This window comes from Mobula birostris, chromosome 25 (assembly GCF_030028105.1).
Source record: "Mobula birostris isolate sMobBir1 chromosome 25, sMobBir1.hap1, whole genome shotgun sequence".
Lineage (NCBI taxonomy): Eukaryota > Metazoa > Chordata > Chondrichthyes > Myliobatiformes > Myliobatidae > Mobula > Mobula birostris.
The window spans coordinates 10,586,864-10,604,251 of NC_092394.1; the positions used below are offsets into that span (position 1 = coordinate 10,586,864).

The following is a 17,388-nucleotide window of genomic DNA, read 5'->3' on the forward strand; positions in this document are numbered from 1 at the left end:
CCTCACCCAAACCCAGTGGGAAAAGCCTGCTTGTATTTACCCTATCAATAATAACTTTTACCCTATCAATAATAACTTTTACCCTCCTTTAAACTCTCCCCTCATTCTCCTCATCCCCAGGGAATAAAGTCTGAAGCTGTTTATCCTTTCCCTGTCACTCAGGTCAAGTCAAAGTAAACTGTTATGCAAGTACATATACAGTACTGTAAGTCACCATGTGCTACCCCGAGATTCATTTTCTTGCAGGCATTTAGAGGATAGAGAAATATAATAAAATTTATGAAAAGTATACATGAAGGCTGACAAACAACCAATGTGCAAAAGAAGATGACTTAAATCCTTGTAAATTTTCCCTGTACTCTTTGAATTTTATTGCTATCTTTCCTGTAGGTAGGTGACCGGATCTGTACACAATACAGTTCTCCACATTAAGCTTGCATCAAGGTTTTAAACGTTGTGATTTTCGTGCACTTTTTTCCTCTAAATTAGAGTTCACTGTCCCGGTCCATTGAATTTCCCTCCGTGAAGCCACTCTTTGTTATGTTTAACTCCAAGCATTTCGGAATAGATTATATTTGATTGAATTAACTGGATTGCGAGCTGCGAGCGAGCCTCTCTATACACGGGTGGTCACCGCCTGCCTGTCCCTCGCTCAAGGCGCTGTATGCACGGTCGGGTCCGTGGCTCCCTCTCGGATCCCAGGAGCCCAAAAGTAAGTGTGGACTCCCTTCTAGGAAATTCAGGTCTTCAGTCTCATCTCTCTGTGCTCTGTTTTTGTGTTCTCCTCCCCCTCCCTCATTCCATTTCTACTCCTCCCAACAAAGACTTCTCTCCCCAGAGCTGACAGAACGGAGTTGAGGAGTTTTCCTCCAGCTGGGGATGGGCGACCAAGAGCAGCTGACGGGAGCCGAGAGCGCTGCCTGGACCAGGGCCTGTTGCGTCCCAGCTGTGATTCGGGAGGAGGTCCGGCAGTTGTTCCTCCTGGCTGGGCCTCTGGTGAGTGGGACACATGTTTGTGGGTGGTTCTCCCTACGGCCAAGGGGAAGCCCCGCATGTCCTGGTTGTCCTGAGAAGGGGGGTCACATATAGCCACGATCCAACCAAATAAAAGTATAGGTTCTCCTGGATTCGAACGCCCGACTTACGAACACGCTGTACATATAAACTGGCGTTTAAGTTAATAAGACATAGGAACAGGGATAGGCCTTTCGGGCCATCGAGTCTGTCCCGCCATTCCATTCATGGCCAATTTATTTTTCTTCTTAACTTCATTCTCCAGCCTTCTCCCTGTAACTATTGACACCCTGACTAATCAAGACGCATGTTTGCACACCAAGAATCTAGGGAATTGGCCAGAGGATCCAGAGTTTGGGAATAAGATGACTGGCCAAAAGAGGGAAGGAGGGAAGAGGAGATGAGGTAGAGGGAATGAGGCTTCCCTGGTGGTTTAGGTGGCTGGAAAATGTGGCTGAATGATCGAAAGTGAATAGGGATCAGGGTGAGTGGTGGAGGGATTCGGAGGGTTCAGTGGCTGGTGGGTCAGTAGATAGGGGTGTGAGTGTTAAGTGGATGTGGGGTGTGAGAAGTCAGTAGATGGAGTGGGGAGTGAGTGTTGAGTGAAGTGAGGGGTTCAGTAGATGGAGTGGGGAGTGAGTATTGAGTGAAGTGAGGGGTTCAGTAGATAGAGTGGGGAGTGAGTGTTGAGTGAAGTGAGGGGTCAGATGGAGTGGGTAGTGAGTTTTGAGTGAAGTGGGGGGTTCAGTAGATAGAGTGGGGAGTGAGTGTTGAGTGAAGTGAGGGGGTCAGTAGATGGGGTGAGTGGACTGAGGGGTCAGTAGTTGGAGTGGGTAGTGAGTGTTGAGTGAAGTGAGGGGTCAGTAGATGGAGTGAGTGAGTGGACTGAGGGGTCAGTAAATGGAGTGAGGGTTGATGAAGTCAGTGAGTGAAGAGGGAGTGAGGTTTGAGTGGATGAGGGGGAAGAGTGGCATCAGTGAATGGAGGAGAAGGGAAGTTTCAATGGGTTGAGGGGTGGAGGGTCAGTAGATGAAGCAGAGGCAGAAGGGATGGTCCAGAAGGATGGACTGTTTGCTGGCTGATGATGTGGTTGTTGAATGCTGGTGAAACCATTGCCTCGGTGGTTTGAGGGGAGATGTGGATGGGGCCACCTCCAGCTGGGTGCTGTGGTGTTGGGTTTACCTGGGTGCAGGACCTCCATGTTCAGTTGACCAGTTGATGACCCGGTCTACTCACTTCTCTGTATGTCCTCCCACAGGTGTTGACCCAGGTGATGAACTACACCTTGAACTTCATCAGCTCTGCGTTCAGTGGACATCTTGGCAAGTGTGAACTGGGGGCCATCTCCCTTGCTGCTTCGGTAGGTACCTGCCCCACTCTGTCACCCACACTGGGCAAGGGAAGGACTGGGTGGATTCCTGCTGAAGACCACAAGGCACAGCAGTGGAATTAGGCTGTTCAGCGCTCCGAGTCTGCTCCGCCAGTTGAACATGGCTGATTTATTATCCCTCTTAACACCCCTTTACCTGGCACCTTACTAATCCAGAACCTATCAACCTCTGCGTTAAATATACCCAGTGACGGCCTCCATAGCAGTCTGTGGCATGAATTACACAGATTCAGCACCCTCTGGCTAAAGAAATTCTTTTTCATCTTTGGTCTAAAGGGATGTCCTTCTAATCTTTGGTTCTAGACTCTCACACTATTGGAAACACCTGCCGCATGTCTACTCTATATAAACCTTTCAATATTAAGAAGCAATATACACAGTACATTGGTTACTTTGTGATCGATGATTGACATTGACCTTTCACCTTGCGGAGACCCTCTCTGTGTGATGCTCCCCCACTGCGCGACACTCCGTTGGTACTGGGCTGAGTTACCTGCTTCAGACTGCTGACTGGGACTTAGAACCAGTGGGATTTGTAGAGGGCAAGAGACATAGCATGAAATATGTGATAGGGTGGGGGTGGTGACCTTGTAGCACCTGCAGTTGTTTCTTGGTGGAAGGAAGGTCTAAGACTATCTGAAATCTCCTTCAGTGAGACTCCTGCTTTGGTCTGAATGGCAAGGGTTCAGTGAATTGATCAGGCAAGCAGTGAGCACTCTACCGTGGAAGCCTCCTGAGGCATGAGAGAACTGTGGATTGTTCTGTCTCCATCTCTCTATTTTTTAAATTACCATCTATCTCTCTATCTCGATCTTTATCTCTTTATTGCCATCTCTCTTTCTCTGTCTCACTCTTTATCTCTCTGTATATCTCACTCTTTCCTTTTTCTTTCTATCTGGAGATACAGCTCGGTGACAGACCCTTCAGACCCATTCCACCCACATGACCAATTAACCTACCAGCCAGTACATCTTTGGGATGTGGGAGGAAACCAGAGCACCCAGAGGAAATGCATGTGGTCCCAGAGAGAACGTACAAACCTCTTACAGGCAGCAGGAGAACTGGAGCTGTAAAACGCTACACCACCGTTCGCCCCTTGATTACAATGACCATCTTCAGTGAACGTTTTCTCTCTCCTTCTCCCCCCCCCCCCATCCTTTGTAAAACGGCGACCAAGATGATCGGAGTGACGGGAGTGGCAGTGGGAACAGGTCTCTCCATGGCGTGTGACACCCTGATACCTCAGGTAAAACTCTGCCATCGGGGCAGCACCGGCTCCTATCTTCATGTAGCGTCGCTCACAGGCTAGGACCAGGGTCAGTAGGACAGATTGGTCACAGTAATGCCTTTACAGAGGCGAGAGAGGTTGGGAGGTTTGGGGAAGGGGAAAGATCCGAAGTTGTAGATCTCATATTCATGCCAACTGGGGCTCAGTGTACTGGGCAGAGGCTTCATCTGAATTTGAACCCACATTCCATGGACTGGAGGGATTTGGCAGAACTATACTGTACCCACATGGGCCCCTTGGCCCAACTGGTAGTTGCCAACCAAGGACTCCCACTGGACGTTCATCAGCTCTCACCCGTGGCTCCGAGTAGCCACACCTGGGTACACTGCTTTGACAGGCAGGCTCAACCAGTGGGCTTCACACCCCCGTGAGATAGGGACACCCTAACATGTGAAGCCAGCTCCTGCAGGTTTGGCAGATGAGGTTCAGTGGCCAGAAGGGTCATTCTGCAATGCTTCAGGGAGAGCCAGGGGCATGACAAGGCACAGAAGAAGTCATGGTCATCCACTGCCACCAAGGAAGACCCCAGATGTGACAACTACTCGTCCCACCGGACCCCAGACTTCCAAGATTGAGAGAGTGGAACTGCCCCAGTGCAAACTGCTTTTCCAATTTATGAAAATCTGCACAGATTTCAAAAATTATTATTGGATACGACAGACAACCAGTCCTCAGCTGCTTCCCCTGCCAGCTCATTCCATATATCGACTCTCACTCTGGGAGAAGTTGTTGCCCCTCAGATTTCTATTAAATCTCTCCCCTCTCACCTTTAACCTCAGCTTCCTAGTTCTTGATTACACAACCCTGGGAAAAAGACTGTGTATATTCACCCTATCTATGCCCCTCACAACCTCTGTAAGATAAAGAGAGAGAAATACAGCAGGTGGGTGTGGAAGGAACCTGCAGTCGACTCTTTGCATTGAAAAACGAGTGGGAGATGGGCAAGGTGGGTAAAAGTAGCCACCTCTTCATCATCGTGAGGGTTCAGAACCCTCACAAACCCTCAGAACCCTCAGAACTCAGTACATCAGTCACTGAAAGCAAGCACACAAGTACAGCAGGCAGTGAAGAAAGCTAATGGCATGCTGGCCTTCATAACAAGGGGAATTGAGTATAAGAGCAAAGAGGTCCTTCTGCAGTTGTACAGGGCCCTGGTGAGACCACACCTGGAGTACTGTGTACAGTTTTGGTCTCCAAATTTGAGGAAGGACGTTCTTGCTATTGAGGGAGTGCAGCGTAGGTTCACAGGTTAATTCCCGGGATGGCGGGACTGTCATATGTCGAAAGATTGGAGCGACTGGGCTTGTATACTCTGGAATTTAGAAGGCTGAGAGGGGATCTTATTGAAAAATATAAGATTATTAAGGGATTGGACCCACTGGAGGCAGGAAGCATGTTCCCGCTGATGGGTGAGTCCAGAACCAGAGGCCACAGTTTAAGAATAAGGGGTAGGCCATTTAGAACGGAGTTGAGGAAAAACTTTTTCACCCAGAGAGTGGTGGATATATGGAATGCTCTGCCCCAGAAGGCTGTGGAGGCCAAGTCTCTGGATGCTTTCAAGAAAGAGATGGATAGAGCTCTTAAAGATAGCGGAATCAAAGGTTATGGGGATAAGGCAGGAACTAGGTACTGATTGTGGATGATCAGCCATGATCACAGTGAATGGCGGTACTGGCTCGAAGGGCTGAATGGCCTACTCCTGCATCTATTGTCTATAACCCTTTTCATCATCGTGAGGGTTAGGGGACGGGGTTGTTGTGTGAAGAGAAATTGAGTTGAACAGGCCTAAATGGTCTAGGATTTGGAAGGATGATGATATTGAAGCAGTTACATTTCTCAAGATCAAAGTTCAGAAGTTCAAAACTTTAAACTTTTGAACTTTGGTATTTAAAGCGGTGGTTGGTAGGTTCTTGATTAGTAAGGGTGTCAAAAGTTAGGGGGAGAAGGCAGAAGGATGGGGTTGAGAGGGGTAATGTATCAGCCATGATCGAATGGCACAGCAGACTCAATGGGCTAAATGTCCTATTACTGCTCCTATGTCTTATGATCTTATGGTCACTGAAATCTGGGCTGAGAACTTCCTTCTGGACTTCTCCCTGCAGAAAAGTCAGATGCTTGGCCAGTGAATAGATTCAGGCCTGAGATGGATGGGCCGTTGGTTATTTTGGGAAGCAGAGTCAGTGGAAATGAGATAGAGACTGAAGACAGAAGATCTTCTGCTGTCTCCTGGATCAAAGTGGCCAGCTCCTGCTCCCATACATTTGTTAGAAGCACCTCCCGATGGTCTTTGATGCCGACTAAGTCAATCTCTATCTTGTTTCAGATGTATGGCAGCAAAAAGCTGAAGCGAATTGGAGTTGTCATCCAGAAGGCCATCCTGATTCTCATGATCTTCCTCTGCCCCTGCTGGGCCCTCTTTATCAACACAGAGAAGATCCTATTGGCTGCTAAGCAGGACCCCGAGGTGGCCAGGTCAGATGTACTCCGTGCTCACCCACCAAAACACAACAGGCAAACACATATTGCAAAAACATTTTATTGGTAATTGGCTTTTCATGAATTACTAAATAATTAATCACAAAAGATGTAGAGTTAGGGTTTGTGAGGTATGAACATTCCATGTGGGTGCCAGAAGTGAGGTGACACTTGTGGGCTGCCCAGCACAATCCTCACTGATTTGATTTGACGCAAGTGCACCTCACTGTATGTTTCAATGTTTTAATATACATGTGGCAAATAAAGCTAATCTTTAAAAAACCTTTGGTTGTAGCTCACTGCCACCTCTGATTCAGATGTGTAGAATCTTTCGCATCCACCTGCAGTTTGCTCCCCGTCAAGTTCTGTGTCTAATCCCTTACGACAATATTACCAGTTAACCCTTCTCCTTGTGTTCTCAGTATTGCAAAATGTCAGCAGTGGGTCCAATCAAAATCAGGTTTACTGTCACATGTACAACTACATCAAAGTTCAAAGTAAATTTATTATCAAAGTACATATATGTCGCCATATACTACCCTGAGATTCATTTTCCTGCAGGCATACTCAATAAATCCATAATAGAATCAATGAAAACTTTGGCGTTTAACCAGTGTGCAAAAGACCACAAATTATGCAAATGTAAAAAGAAAAAAATGATAAATAATAGTAATAAATAAGCACTAAAGATCAAGAACATGAGATAGAGTCTCTGAAAGTGAGTCCATTGGTTGTGGGAGCATCTCAATGATGGGGCAAGTGAAGTTGCCCCATTTAGTTCAGGAGCCTGATGGTTAAGGGGTAATAGCTATTCCTGAACCTGGTCATGTGAGTCCTGACGGCAGCAGTGAGAAGAGAACGTGTCCTGGATGGTGGGGGTCCCTGATGATGGATGCTGCTTTCCTGAGACAATGCTCTGTGTAGATGGTGGTGATGGACTGTGGAAATATCAGGTATACATAGATGCAGTGAAAAATTTACTTGCAGCAGCATCAAAGGATCTGAGTGCCACTGAAAAGTCACATTTATTGCCCATCCCTGACTGCCCTGGTGAAGGTGGTGGTGAACTGCCTTCTTGTACTGCCACAGTCCTCTCTGGTGAACTTTTAGGTGCACCCACAGTGCTGTTGGAGGTGAACTTCCAGGATTTAGTAGCAGTGTGGTGGAACAGAGGGATCTTGGGATTCATGCCCGTAGATCCTCAAAGTTGGTGTAAAAGTTGACAGGATTATTAAGAAGGCATATAATGCATTGGCCTATCAATTTCTCAAAGCTGGTGTGCAAATTGATAGAGTTGTTAAGAAGATGTATGGTGTTTTGGCTTTCATTAGCCGAGGAATTCAGTGACTAATGAATCACAAGGTAATGTTGCAACTCTGTTAAGCTCTGGTTAGACCACACTTGGAGTATTCAATTCAATTCAATTCAAGTTTAGTTGTCATTCAACTATACACAAATGCTCACGAATACAGCCAAATGAAGCAGCGTTAGTCTGGGGCCAAGGTACAAAACACAGTACCAACAATCACACACAGCACAAAGCACACATAGCACATATAAGATAGCAAGCACATGTAGTAGTTCTGGTCACCTCATTATAGGAAGGATATGGAAACTTTAGAGATGGTGCAGAGTAGATTTACCAGGAAGCTGCCTTGATTAGAGAGTATGTCATGAGGAAAGGTTGAACGAGCTGGGGCTTTGCTTTTTGGAGTGAAGGAGAATGGGAGGTGACTTAATAGAGATGTACAAGATGATAAAAGGCATAGATAGAGTGGATAGCCAGAGACTTTTCCCAGGGTGGAAATGGCTAATAGGAGGGGACATAATTTTAAGGTGATTGGAGGAAAGTATAGGGGAGAATTCAAGAGATAAGTTTTTTTACACAGTGTGGTGAGTGTGTTGAATGCCCTGCCAAGAGAGGTGGTAGAGGCAGATACGTTAAGGGCATTTAAGAAACTCTTAGATAGGTACATGGATGTTAGAAAAATGGAGGGTTATGTAGGAGGGAAAGGTTAGATTGATCTTAGAGTAGGTTATGATGTTGGTACAACATCTTGGGCTGAACAGCCTGTACTGTGCTGTAGTCTTCTACATTTTATGTTCTATGATTTCGCAAAAGACTCGAGGTTGATTTCCAAGTTAGGATGGTGTGAGGCTTGGAGGGGAACCTGGCAATGGCGGGTTCCCTGTGTGCAGATGCACCATTGCAAGGGAATATTCTCAGTGACCAGGATAGCTTGGGCACCTATATTGATGCACAATGTTCTCTTCTAGGTTATGCCAGCTTTATGTGAAGATATTTATCCCTGCTCTCCCTGTGAGTATTTATTCTACTCATCCCTACGTTACAGGGTTAATGCTATACTCTCATCAGGAATTATCCTGAAGGATAAACCTACAGATGCTGGCGGTCTGAAATACAAACACAAAAAGCTGGAAACACCCGGAAGGTCAGGCAGCTTCTGCGGAGAGAGAACAGGATCAATATTTCTATTTGTTGGCCTCCTGCAACAATGACCTTGCTTGCCTTATTGTGTGCATTTCTGGTTTTCCCATGACAGAGAGGATGTGGAAACTTTGGAGAGGGTGCAGAAGAGGCTCACCAAGGATTAGAGGGCAGGTGATATAAGGAAAGGCTGGACACACTTTGGTTGTTTTCTCAGAAGTGTTAGAGGCTGAGAGGAGAGCTGACAGAAGTTTATAAACATTATGAGAGACATAGAGGCCAAGTTTAAAGTGAGAGGGGAATATTTCAAAGGAGACACACAAAGTTCTGGAGGAACTCAGCAGGTCAGGCAGCATCTAAACATTTCAGGCCAAGATCCTTCATCAGGACTGAAAAGGAAAATGAATCTCAGGCTTGTATATATGGTAACATATACAGTACATACTTTAATAATAAACTTACTTCAAACTTTGCTGAAGGATCTCAACCCGAAATGCCGACTGTTTATTCCCATCAATAGAAGCTGCTAGACCTGCTGAATTCCTCCAGCATTTTGTGTGTGTGTGTTCAAGAATCTCTTGTGTTCAAGGGAGGTGGGAGGCATAATTTTTTTTACATGGAGAGAGGTGGATGTCTGGAATGTGCTGGCTGAGGCAGGTCCAACAGTGTTTAAGTGGCTGTTAGAAAGGTACGTGGACGTGCAGAGAATTGAAGGGTATGTAAAGGGAGAAGTGATTACTGGGATAAGGCATCATGTTCATTTGTCCGGCACAGTATTGTGAGCTGAATAACACTGCTGTACCATTTAGTGTTGCAGTTAGGGTAGACAGAATCTTTATCTCCAGGGTAGAAATATCAGATGTTGGAGGACACGAATTGAACGTGAAGTGGAGGAAGGAAGTTTTCAAGGGATGTGTGGGGAAGTTTTTTTTCCCACACAAGGAGTGGTGGGTGCCTGGAACAGGCCGCTGATGGGAGTGGTGGAAGCAGATTTGATAGTGGAGGCTAAGAGTCTGTAAGTCTGTTCAAAACCCAGCTGGTTCACCAAACTCCTTCAGGGAGGGAATCTGCTGACCGTACACAGTCTACCCCATATGTGTCTCCAGGTTTACTCATTTATTTATTGAGATGTAGGGCAGAATAGGCCCTTCAGGCACAGTGACCTCCAATTTAATCCAAGCCTAATCACGAGACAATTTACAATGACCGATTAACCTACCAACTGTATGTCTTTGGACTGTGGGAGGAAACTGGAGCACCTGGAGGCAACCTACATGGTCACGGGGAGAACTTCTGAACAGCAGTGGGAATTGAATCTGGGTCGCTGGTACGGTAAAGCATTGCGCTAACCACTATGCTACCCCCAACACTAGACTGGTTGCCCGCTCAGCCTGGGTATTAGGGATGGAAGGGAAACACTGAGTGATTCTGGAGATTAGTGAAGGAATAAAAAGCAGATCAAAGCCTAAACTGAATTCAGGAGTCTGCAGATAGAAGCCCGAAGGTCATCTGCGAGTCCCACCCAGGACTGGAGGTTGAGTCTGAGGCTAAGGAGAGGAGGTTGGAAGCTTGATATCTCTGTGGCCAAGGAGGGGAGTTTGAAGGCCCAATGTCTGAGAGACTGAGGCCAAGGAGGGGAGGTTGGAGGGCTAATGTCTGAGAGTCACAGAGTCCAGTGCCAACAGAATTATTGGTTGTTAATGCAAACGATGCATTTCAGAGTGTGTTTCAATGTACGTGTGATAGATAAATCTGGGGCAGCACAGTGGCGTAGAGTGGTTAGCACAACGCTTTACTGTACAGGCAACCCAGGTTCAATTCCCCCAGCAGCCTGTAAGGAGTTTGTATATTCTCCCTGTGACCGCACGGGGTCCATCCCACAGTACAAAGACATACTGGTTGGTAGGTTAACTGGTCATTGTAAATTCTCCCGTGATGAGGCTAGGATTAAATTGGGGGATTGCTAGACAGCGTGGCTCAAAGGGCCAGAGGGGCGTATTCCGCGCTGTATCTCAATAAATAAATCAATATGAAATGTGAACTACGGCAGCGAGAGTGATTAACCTCTGGAACGTAAAGCTAGTCTTTTCAATGAGGACCTCCTACAATCTACAGAAGTCCCTTACCAGCGTCCTTTGGTAGAGGAAATATACTGTCTTTAGTATTACCACTTACCTCCCTGATCACCGACTGTATCCTTACATTAGCTCTTAGTAATTCATGTATGAGGCAGGTCTCAGTGAACACAAACACCTGACAATATTTCACAACCTGCTGAAGGGTCTCGGCCCGAAACATCGACTGTACTGTTTTCCATAGATGCTGCCTGGCCTGCTGAGTTCCTCCAGCATTTTGTGTGTGTTGTTAATACTTCACGTGTCTTCCTGCCTAAAACCCCCCGAAGCCTCTCTGTGTCCCTTTTGCCACTTACACTGCTCAGCGTCACCGGCAAATCGGATACTGAGGCACTGAGATTTTCCAGTGAATAGACAGTGGGTTGGGAGTGTTACTGTCGCTGCTGTTTTTGATGTGTGCCGGGGGGATGGAGTGTTTGCCTGCCCTGAGGTTTAACCACTGTGTCCCTGTTGCACAGGCTGTATTCCTGTATCAGATCCAGATCCGCTGTCTCCAGAACCAGGTATGCCTAACAACGCTGCTTTTAAACTGTGGGGATGTTCTGGGTCTGAAAGGCCTAGATAGAGTGGATGCGGAGAAATGTTTCCTATAGTGGGAAAGTCTAGGAACAGAAGGCATGACCTTACAATACCAATAGATCAGAGATGAGGAATTTCTTTAGCCAGAGGGAGGTGAATCTATGGAATTCATTGCCACAGACGGCCGTGGAGGCCAAGTCATTGGGTCTATTTAGAGGTTGATAGGTTCTTGATTAGTAGGGGCATCAAAGGTTACGGAAGAAGGAAGAAGAATGGGATTAAGAGGGATAATAAATCAGCCATGATCAAATGGTGGAGCAGACTCAATGGGCTAAATGGCCTAATTCTCCTTCTGTGTCTTCTGGGCTCATGTCCAAAGACTTACCAGTTGGTAGGCTAATTGGTCATTGTAAATTGTCCCATGATAAGGCTAGAGTTAAGTTGGGAGCTGCTTGGGGTGGCATGGCTCAAAGGGCAGGCAGGGCCTATTCTGCCCTGTATCTTGACCAATAAAATCAAAAAAAGAGTGCAGAAATAATGTGTAACAGCTACAGAGAAAGTGCAGTGCAGATAGACAATAAGATGCAAGATCACAATAAAGTTATCAGACTGCTGAATGGACTTTCTGTTTGGTTTGGCCTCACAACCTATATTTTATTGTTTTACCTTATTCTATCTCAATGCACTGTGTAATGATCTGATCTGTATGAAGAGTTTGCAGGACAAGCTTTTCACTGTAATAATAATAAACCAATATGGTCCATTCAATAGTTTTACAACAGTGGGGTAGGAGCTGTCTGTGAGCCTGGTGGTGCATGCTTCCAGTCACTTGTATCTCCTGCCTGATGGGAGAGGGGAGAAGAGAGAATGTCTGGGATGGGTGGGGTCTTTGATTATGCTGGCTGCTTTACAAAGGGGGTGAGAAGTGTAGACAAAACTTTTGTGAGATCTGATACATGGATTGGAGGTTCTCAGGTACTGCAGTCTGAGTTGTCATGGGCTAGACGTTCTTGGGAGTCACTGGAGGGTGTTGAATTCCTTCAAGGAGGCTTTGAAGTGCTGAATCCTCTGCTCTGTCCCTCTGGTAGCATCTTCCCAGGACAGAGTTTCAGGCAGTTGGTGCTCGATGTGGATTGTGCAACACAGCTGGCTAAGGATAGCTAGCAAGAAGGCCTTGAATAACAAACAGCCTGCCAGAGAAACTCACCAGGTCGAGCAGCGTCTGCAGAGGGGTTGGTGGGATGGAAAGGAGTTGTCAACATTTCGGGTCGAAACGCTGCATGGACTTAGACTGGGGAGGGGAGATGACTGGTCTAAAGTGGAGAAGGGAAGTGGGGAGGTGGGGGCAGAGTGGATTGGTAGTCTTCGGAGGATGTGGGCCACAGAGGGGAAGAGGGGAGGCCTGGACTGTCAGCCTGAGAGGCACTGAAAGGGCTGCTGGACATGCTGGTCAAATCCTGCTGCTCTCTGATGGGCACGTGTTTCTCTGCTCACTCTCTCCAGGGAATCATTATGCCCCAGGTACTCATTGGGCTGGTGACCAACGTCCTCAGCGTGATAATGAACTACATCTTCCTGATGGTACTGAAACTGGGCGTGCTGTGAGTATTGGCCGTGTCGCCTGTCAAAGATGAGTTTATTATCTTACTTACTGAGGTGGGGAGGGCTTTACCCGTGATGGACTATGGTGGCATCATGTATGCACAGGTAGAATGAAAAATCTTCTTGCAGTGGCATCAAAGGCATATAAACTCAGATGCACAACATTCACAAGAAAAACATAAATTACACATAAACTACATAATTTTTACAACAATCATTTTAATGCAGCGATCAGAATAGTCGTAGTGTTATACGGATGTAGTGATTGGGGTTGTGCCGATTGGTTCAAGAACTATATGGCTGAAGGGAAGTAGCTGTTATACAACCTGGTAATGTGGGATTGCAGGTTTCTGTACCTCCTACCTGAAGGTCCTCCAAGAGGACCACAACCTTGTCGTAGGGTTTGGAGGCTTGCGTGCCTCAAAGACTCGGAGAGCTGTGTTGGCTGGAGTCAGGGGCCTTGTGCTTTGGCTCTTGGTAGGGTCACCCATACCAAACAGGTCAAGGGGTTAACAACTCTGACTGGTAAAATAAAATTGTTACGGAAACAGCACCGAAGATTCCTTCTACATCTGAGTGCAACAGTATTCCTGAGTCTCCACCTGGGACTTGCATGAGTGACAGTAGTGAAAACCGAGACGAAGCTACTGGCATGATGAAGGAAGCCCTGAACACTGCCAAGACCAAGACCAAAGTTGGTTTTCACGGCCAAGCACAGACAGAGATGGGGGACCTTCATTGCTGCCCTCAACCCCATTGCAACCCTTTTCCTCTGCCTGAAGATGGCATGGTAGGGATCTTTGACAATGGATGATGCCTCTTTGAGGCAGTGCTTCGTATACATACTACTGATGGTCAGGAGAGATGTGTCCATGACGTACTAGATGAATCCACCACTATCTGCAGCTTTGTATGTTCCTGTGCATTTGACCTTCTGTACTAGACAATGACACAACCAGTCAGGACACTTGCAACAGTACTTCTATAGAAATTTGTTAGAGCTTTTGGTGACTAAACAACGTTTAATAAATGATGAATATTAAAGTGGGAATATTGATTTTTAATAAATCCAGTCTGATCATCAGAAATGATAGATGGTAAAATATTTTCAATCCTACGAGCCAGAACTTTGGATAGGATTTTAGTTTCAACATTAAGTAAGGAGATTGGTCTATACGAAGAGCATTTGGTTGGGTTCTTACTCTTTTTAAGAATAAGTGAAATAGAAGCTTCATAAAAAGATTGTGGCAACCTACCCAACTTAAAGGAGTCCGAAAAAACTACACATAAATGAGGTATAAGCAGTGAGGAACAAGCCGTATAAAATTCTGCAGAAAATCCACCAAGACCCAGAGCCTTCCCCAAGTACAAGGAATATACAGCCTCGGCAATTTCCTCATAAGAAATAGGCTGATCCAACTGTTTTCAGTTATCAACAGAAAGTGTAGGAATGTTTAATTGGTCTAAAAAAATTATTCATTACGGCATTATCTTTAGGAGGGTCAGAACTGTAAAGTTTAGAATAAAATTCTTTAAAAATATCATTTATTTCTCCATGGTCCATTGTCCTACCACCGTTGGCTTTACAAATTTCTTTAATTTGCCGTTTAGCTATAAAGGCTTTTAACTGGTTAGCCAATAATTTATGTCTTTTGTCTCCTGGATATAAAATTGACTTTTATCTTTTGTAAGTTGAGTTTCAATTGGCTATGTTAAAAGAAGATCATATTTAGTTTGAATTCAACACATCTTTTTTATAAAGCAGGATCTGGAGCCAAGGCATATTTTTGGTCTAATTGTTTTAACTGATTAGCTAACTCGATTCTCTATTAGCTTTTTTCTTGACACTTGCAGTATAGGAAATAATTTGACCTCTAATAAAAGCCTTAAAGCCATCCCATCTAATAAGACTAGAAGGCTCTTCCGAAGTATTCTCTTCAAAAAAAAAAGAATAATTTGTCTCTCCAGAAATTTTAAGAAATCTTTACCAGATAACAAAGTTAAATTAAAATGCCAAGATCTGTTTGTTTGAGGAAGACCAGGGAGATTTAAAGATAAAAGCACTGGAGCATGATCTGAAACAGCAATTTCTTTATGTTCACAGGATCAAACTGAAGGAATCATTTGACTATCAATAAAAAAGTAATCAATCCTGGAATACATATGATGGACATGAGAAAAAAAAATGAATACTCCCTATCTAGTGAATGTAAAAAACGCCATATATCAACAATACCACATTTCATTAAAAAAGATTGAATAAACAAAGCTGATTTATTAGGTGTCACTGTTTTAAAGGATAACCTACCTACAACTGGATCTAACCAGCAATTAAAGTCTCCTCCCATCACCAATGAGTAAAGGCTCAAATCTGGCAGTAACAATAAAAAACACTCAAAAAATCCTGGATCATCTGTATTCGGAGCATACAGATTAGCAAATATCATTAATTTATTATCAAATTTCCCTGACGCTATGACAAAACGCCCATTAGTATCAGACACTACTTTATGTTGGACAAAGGGAACTGTATTATCCATAAAGATCGAAACTCCCCTAGACTTAGCCTGGAATGAGGAGTAAAAATGTTGTCCATTCCATCTACTGAAAAGATGTAAGTTGTCACATTTACGTACGTGTGTTTCTTGTAAAAAAAAATAATTGGTGCCTTATGTTTTTTAATATAGGCAAAAATCTTATTCCACTTCATAGGGTGATTTAATCCTTTCATGTTAAGACTGAGTAAGTTAATATTATAACCCATTATTAATACTATTTAATAAAGACATTAAAGTAATAACCAGTAAAATAAATATTAAAACCAAACAATAAGCCTTGAAATAGGGTAACCAAGCAGCAGATTTGGCTAACGTCCCACAACAGCTCACAGAAAAAGACACCTCCCCCCTCCCCCCCCCACCAAATTCAGAAGGCCAGCCAAAAGAAGGCTGGCAGCTATAGCTAATTACATCACCCTCCCAAAACAACCTGCTGGATTTGACTCCTAATTAATTCGAAGGTCAACTGTGTTCCAGGCTAGACTAAACAACGGCCAAAAAACAACTTAACCCTCGTAACAAGAACACAAATAGATTAATGTTTCAAAACAATAGAACGAAAAATACCCAAACAAGCCATATTGATTAAAAAAACCTCAAAAAAGTGTATAAAATAATAAAAAAAACTTATCAAAATTCATAACATATATTCACACTCGGTATTAACTCATTAAAATCTTATTCTCTAAGTGAAGTAATTTAAATCACGAGGAAGTTTAGCTGCGAAGGTTCACCAAAAGTAAGAGAAACAATTACTCATTTAGCAAGATACTAAACAGTCAACTCATTGTTTTTAAGAACTCCCGGGCTTCTTCACTTGAGCGAAACCATTCTTTAGAACCATCTTGCAGAGTGATTCTAAGACGAGCAGGATAATGAAGAGATGGCTTTAAACCTTTGTTAAAAAGCTCCGACATAACCTTTTTGAATTTAACACGCTCATTCATGACCTCAGGTGAAAAATCTTCGACAAACCTAATCTTCTGATCCTTGTAATCGATCATTCCTCTTTGACGAGATTCACGAATTAAACGTTCCTTTGTTTGAAATTCATGAAAACGAATTATAACCGATCTGGGTTTGGCTCCCGGAGGTGGTCTGGACACGGGCGATCAATGAGCTCGGTCGATCATAGGTGCAAACGGTAAGATTTTAGGAAATAGTTGTACCAAAAGGTTTGCAAAGAATTCAGTAGGCTGATCACCTTCTGTTAACTCTTCAAGACCCAGAATTTGTACGTTATTCCTTCTACTTCTGTTTTCTAAATCGATAATCTTCTGTCTTAATTAGATTCAGATTGCTTTTCACAGAGCTTTTGTAGATCATCCATTCTTACATCCAAAATCGTCAGAGTTTCTTCATTTTCTTCAATTCGTTTATTGTGCTCAGTTAAAGTTTTTTGAATAGAATCCAATTTTGCGTCCATTAGTTTAACTTCAGATCTAAGTTGCTGGAACTCATCGGAGGATTCTTTTCTGTGTTTTTGAGGCAAATCTATTATAGAATCCAAGGATGCAGGAGCATCTTCTTCTTTTTTAGTACTTTTGGCACCCCTTGTACTCATAGTACTCATAATAAAAATATCACGTTTAAGAGTGAGGTTTCAAAGCAGAGGTACTATAAGGTAAAATATTAACAAAATGCAGAATAAGGTGATACAATTACAGAGGCAGTGCAGCGCAGGCAGACAATAAGCTGCAAGGTCACAACGAGATAGATTGTGAGGTAAAGAGTCCATCTTATCGTACCAGGGGATTGTTCAATATTCTGTAACAGCAGGGTAGAAGCTGTCCTTCGGCCTGGTGGTGCGTGCTTTCAGGTTCATGTATCGTCAACCTGATGGGAAAGGGGAGGAGAGATAATATCCAGGTTGGGTGGGATATTTGATTAGTTGGCTGCTTTCCCAAGGCAGTGAGAAGTGTAGACAGAGTCCATAGAGGGGAGATAGTTTCTGTGAT

At 44.3% G+C, this 17,388-nt stretch overlaps 1 protein-coding gene across 5 annotated transcripts in view; it reads left to right on the plus strand.

The window, feature by feature from the left end:
• Positions 1-468: 468 nt before the first annotated feature.
• LOC140187558 (multidrug and toxin extrusion protein 1-like) overlaps positions 469-17,388 on the plus strand; it is a 40,656-nt gene continuing 23,736 nt past the window's right edge. For 2 of the 5 annotated variants that reach the window (XM_072242960.1, XM_072242964.1), the window contains exons 1-7: positions 470-996; positions 2,273-2,374; positions 3,582-3,650; positions 6,016-6,233; positions 8,445-8,487; positions 11,210-11,254; positions 12,774-12,871. In XM_072242960.1, coding sequence (XP_072099061.1) covers positions 880-996; positions 2,273-2,374; positions 3,582-3,650; positions 6,016-6,233; positions 8,445-8,487; positions 11,210-11,254; positions 12,774-12,871 — 692 coding nt within the window. In that variant the 5' untranslated portion in view covers positions 470-879. Of the gene's footprint in view, positions 997-2,272; positions 2,375-3,581; positions 3,651-6,015; positions 6,234-8,444; positions 8,488-11,209; positions 11,255-12,773; positions 12,872-17,388 lie in introns of all 5 variants that reach the window. The other 3 variants (XM_072242961.1, XM_072242962.1, XM_072242963.1) reach the window with 3 other exon arrangements.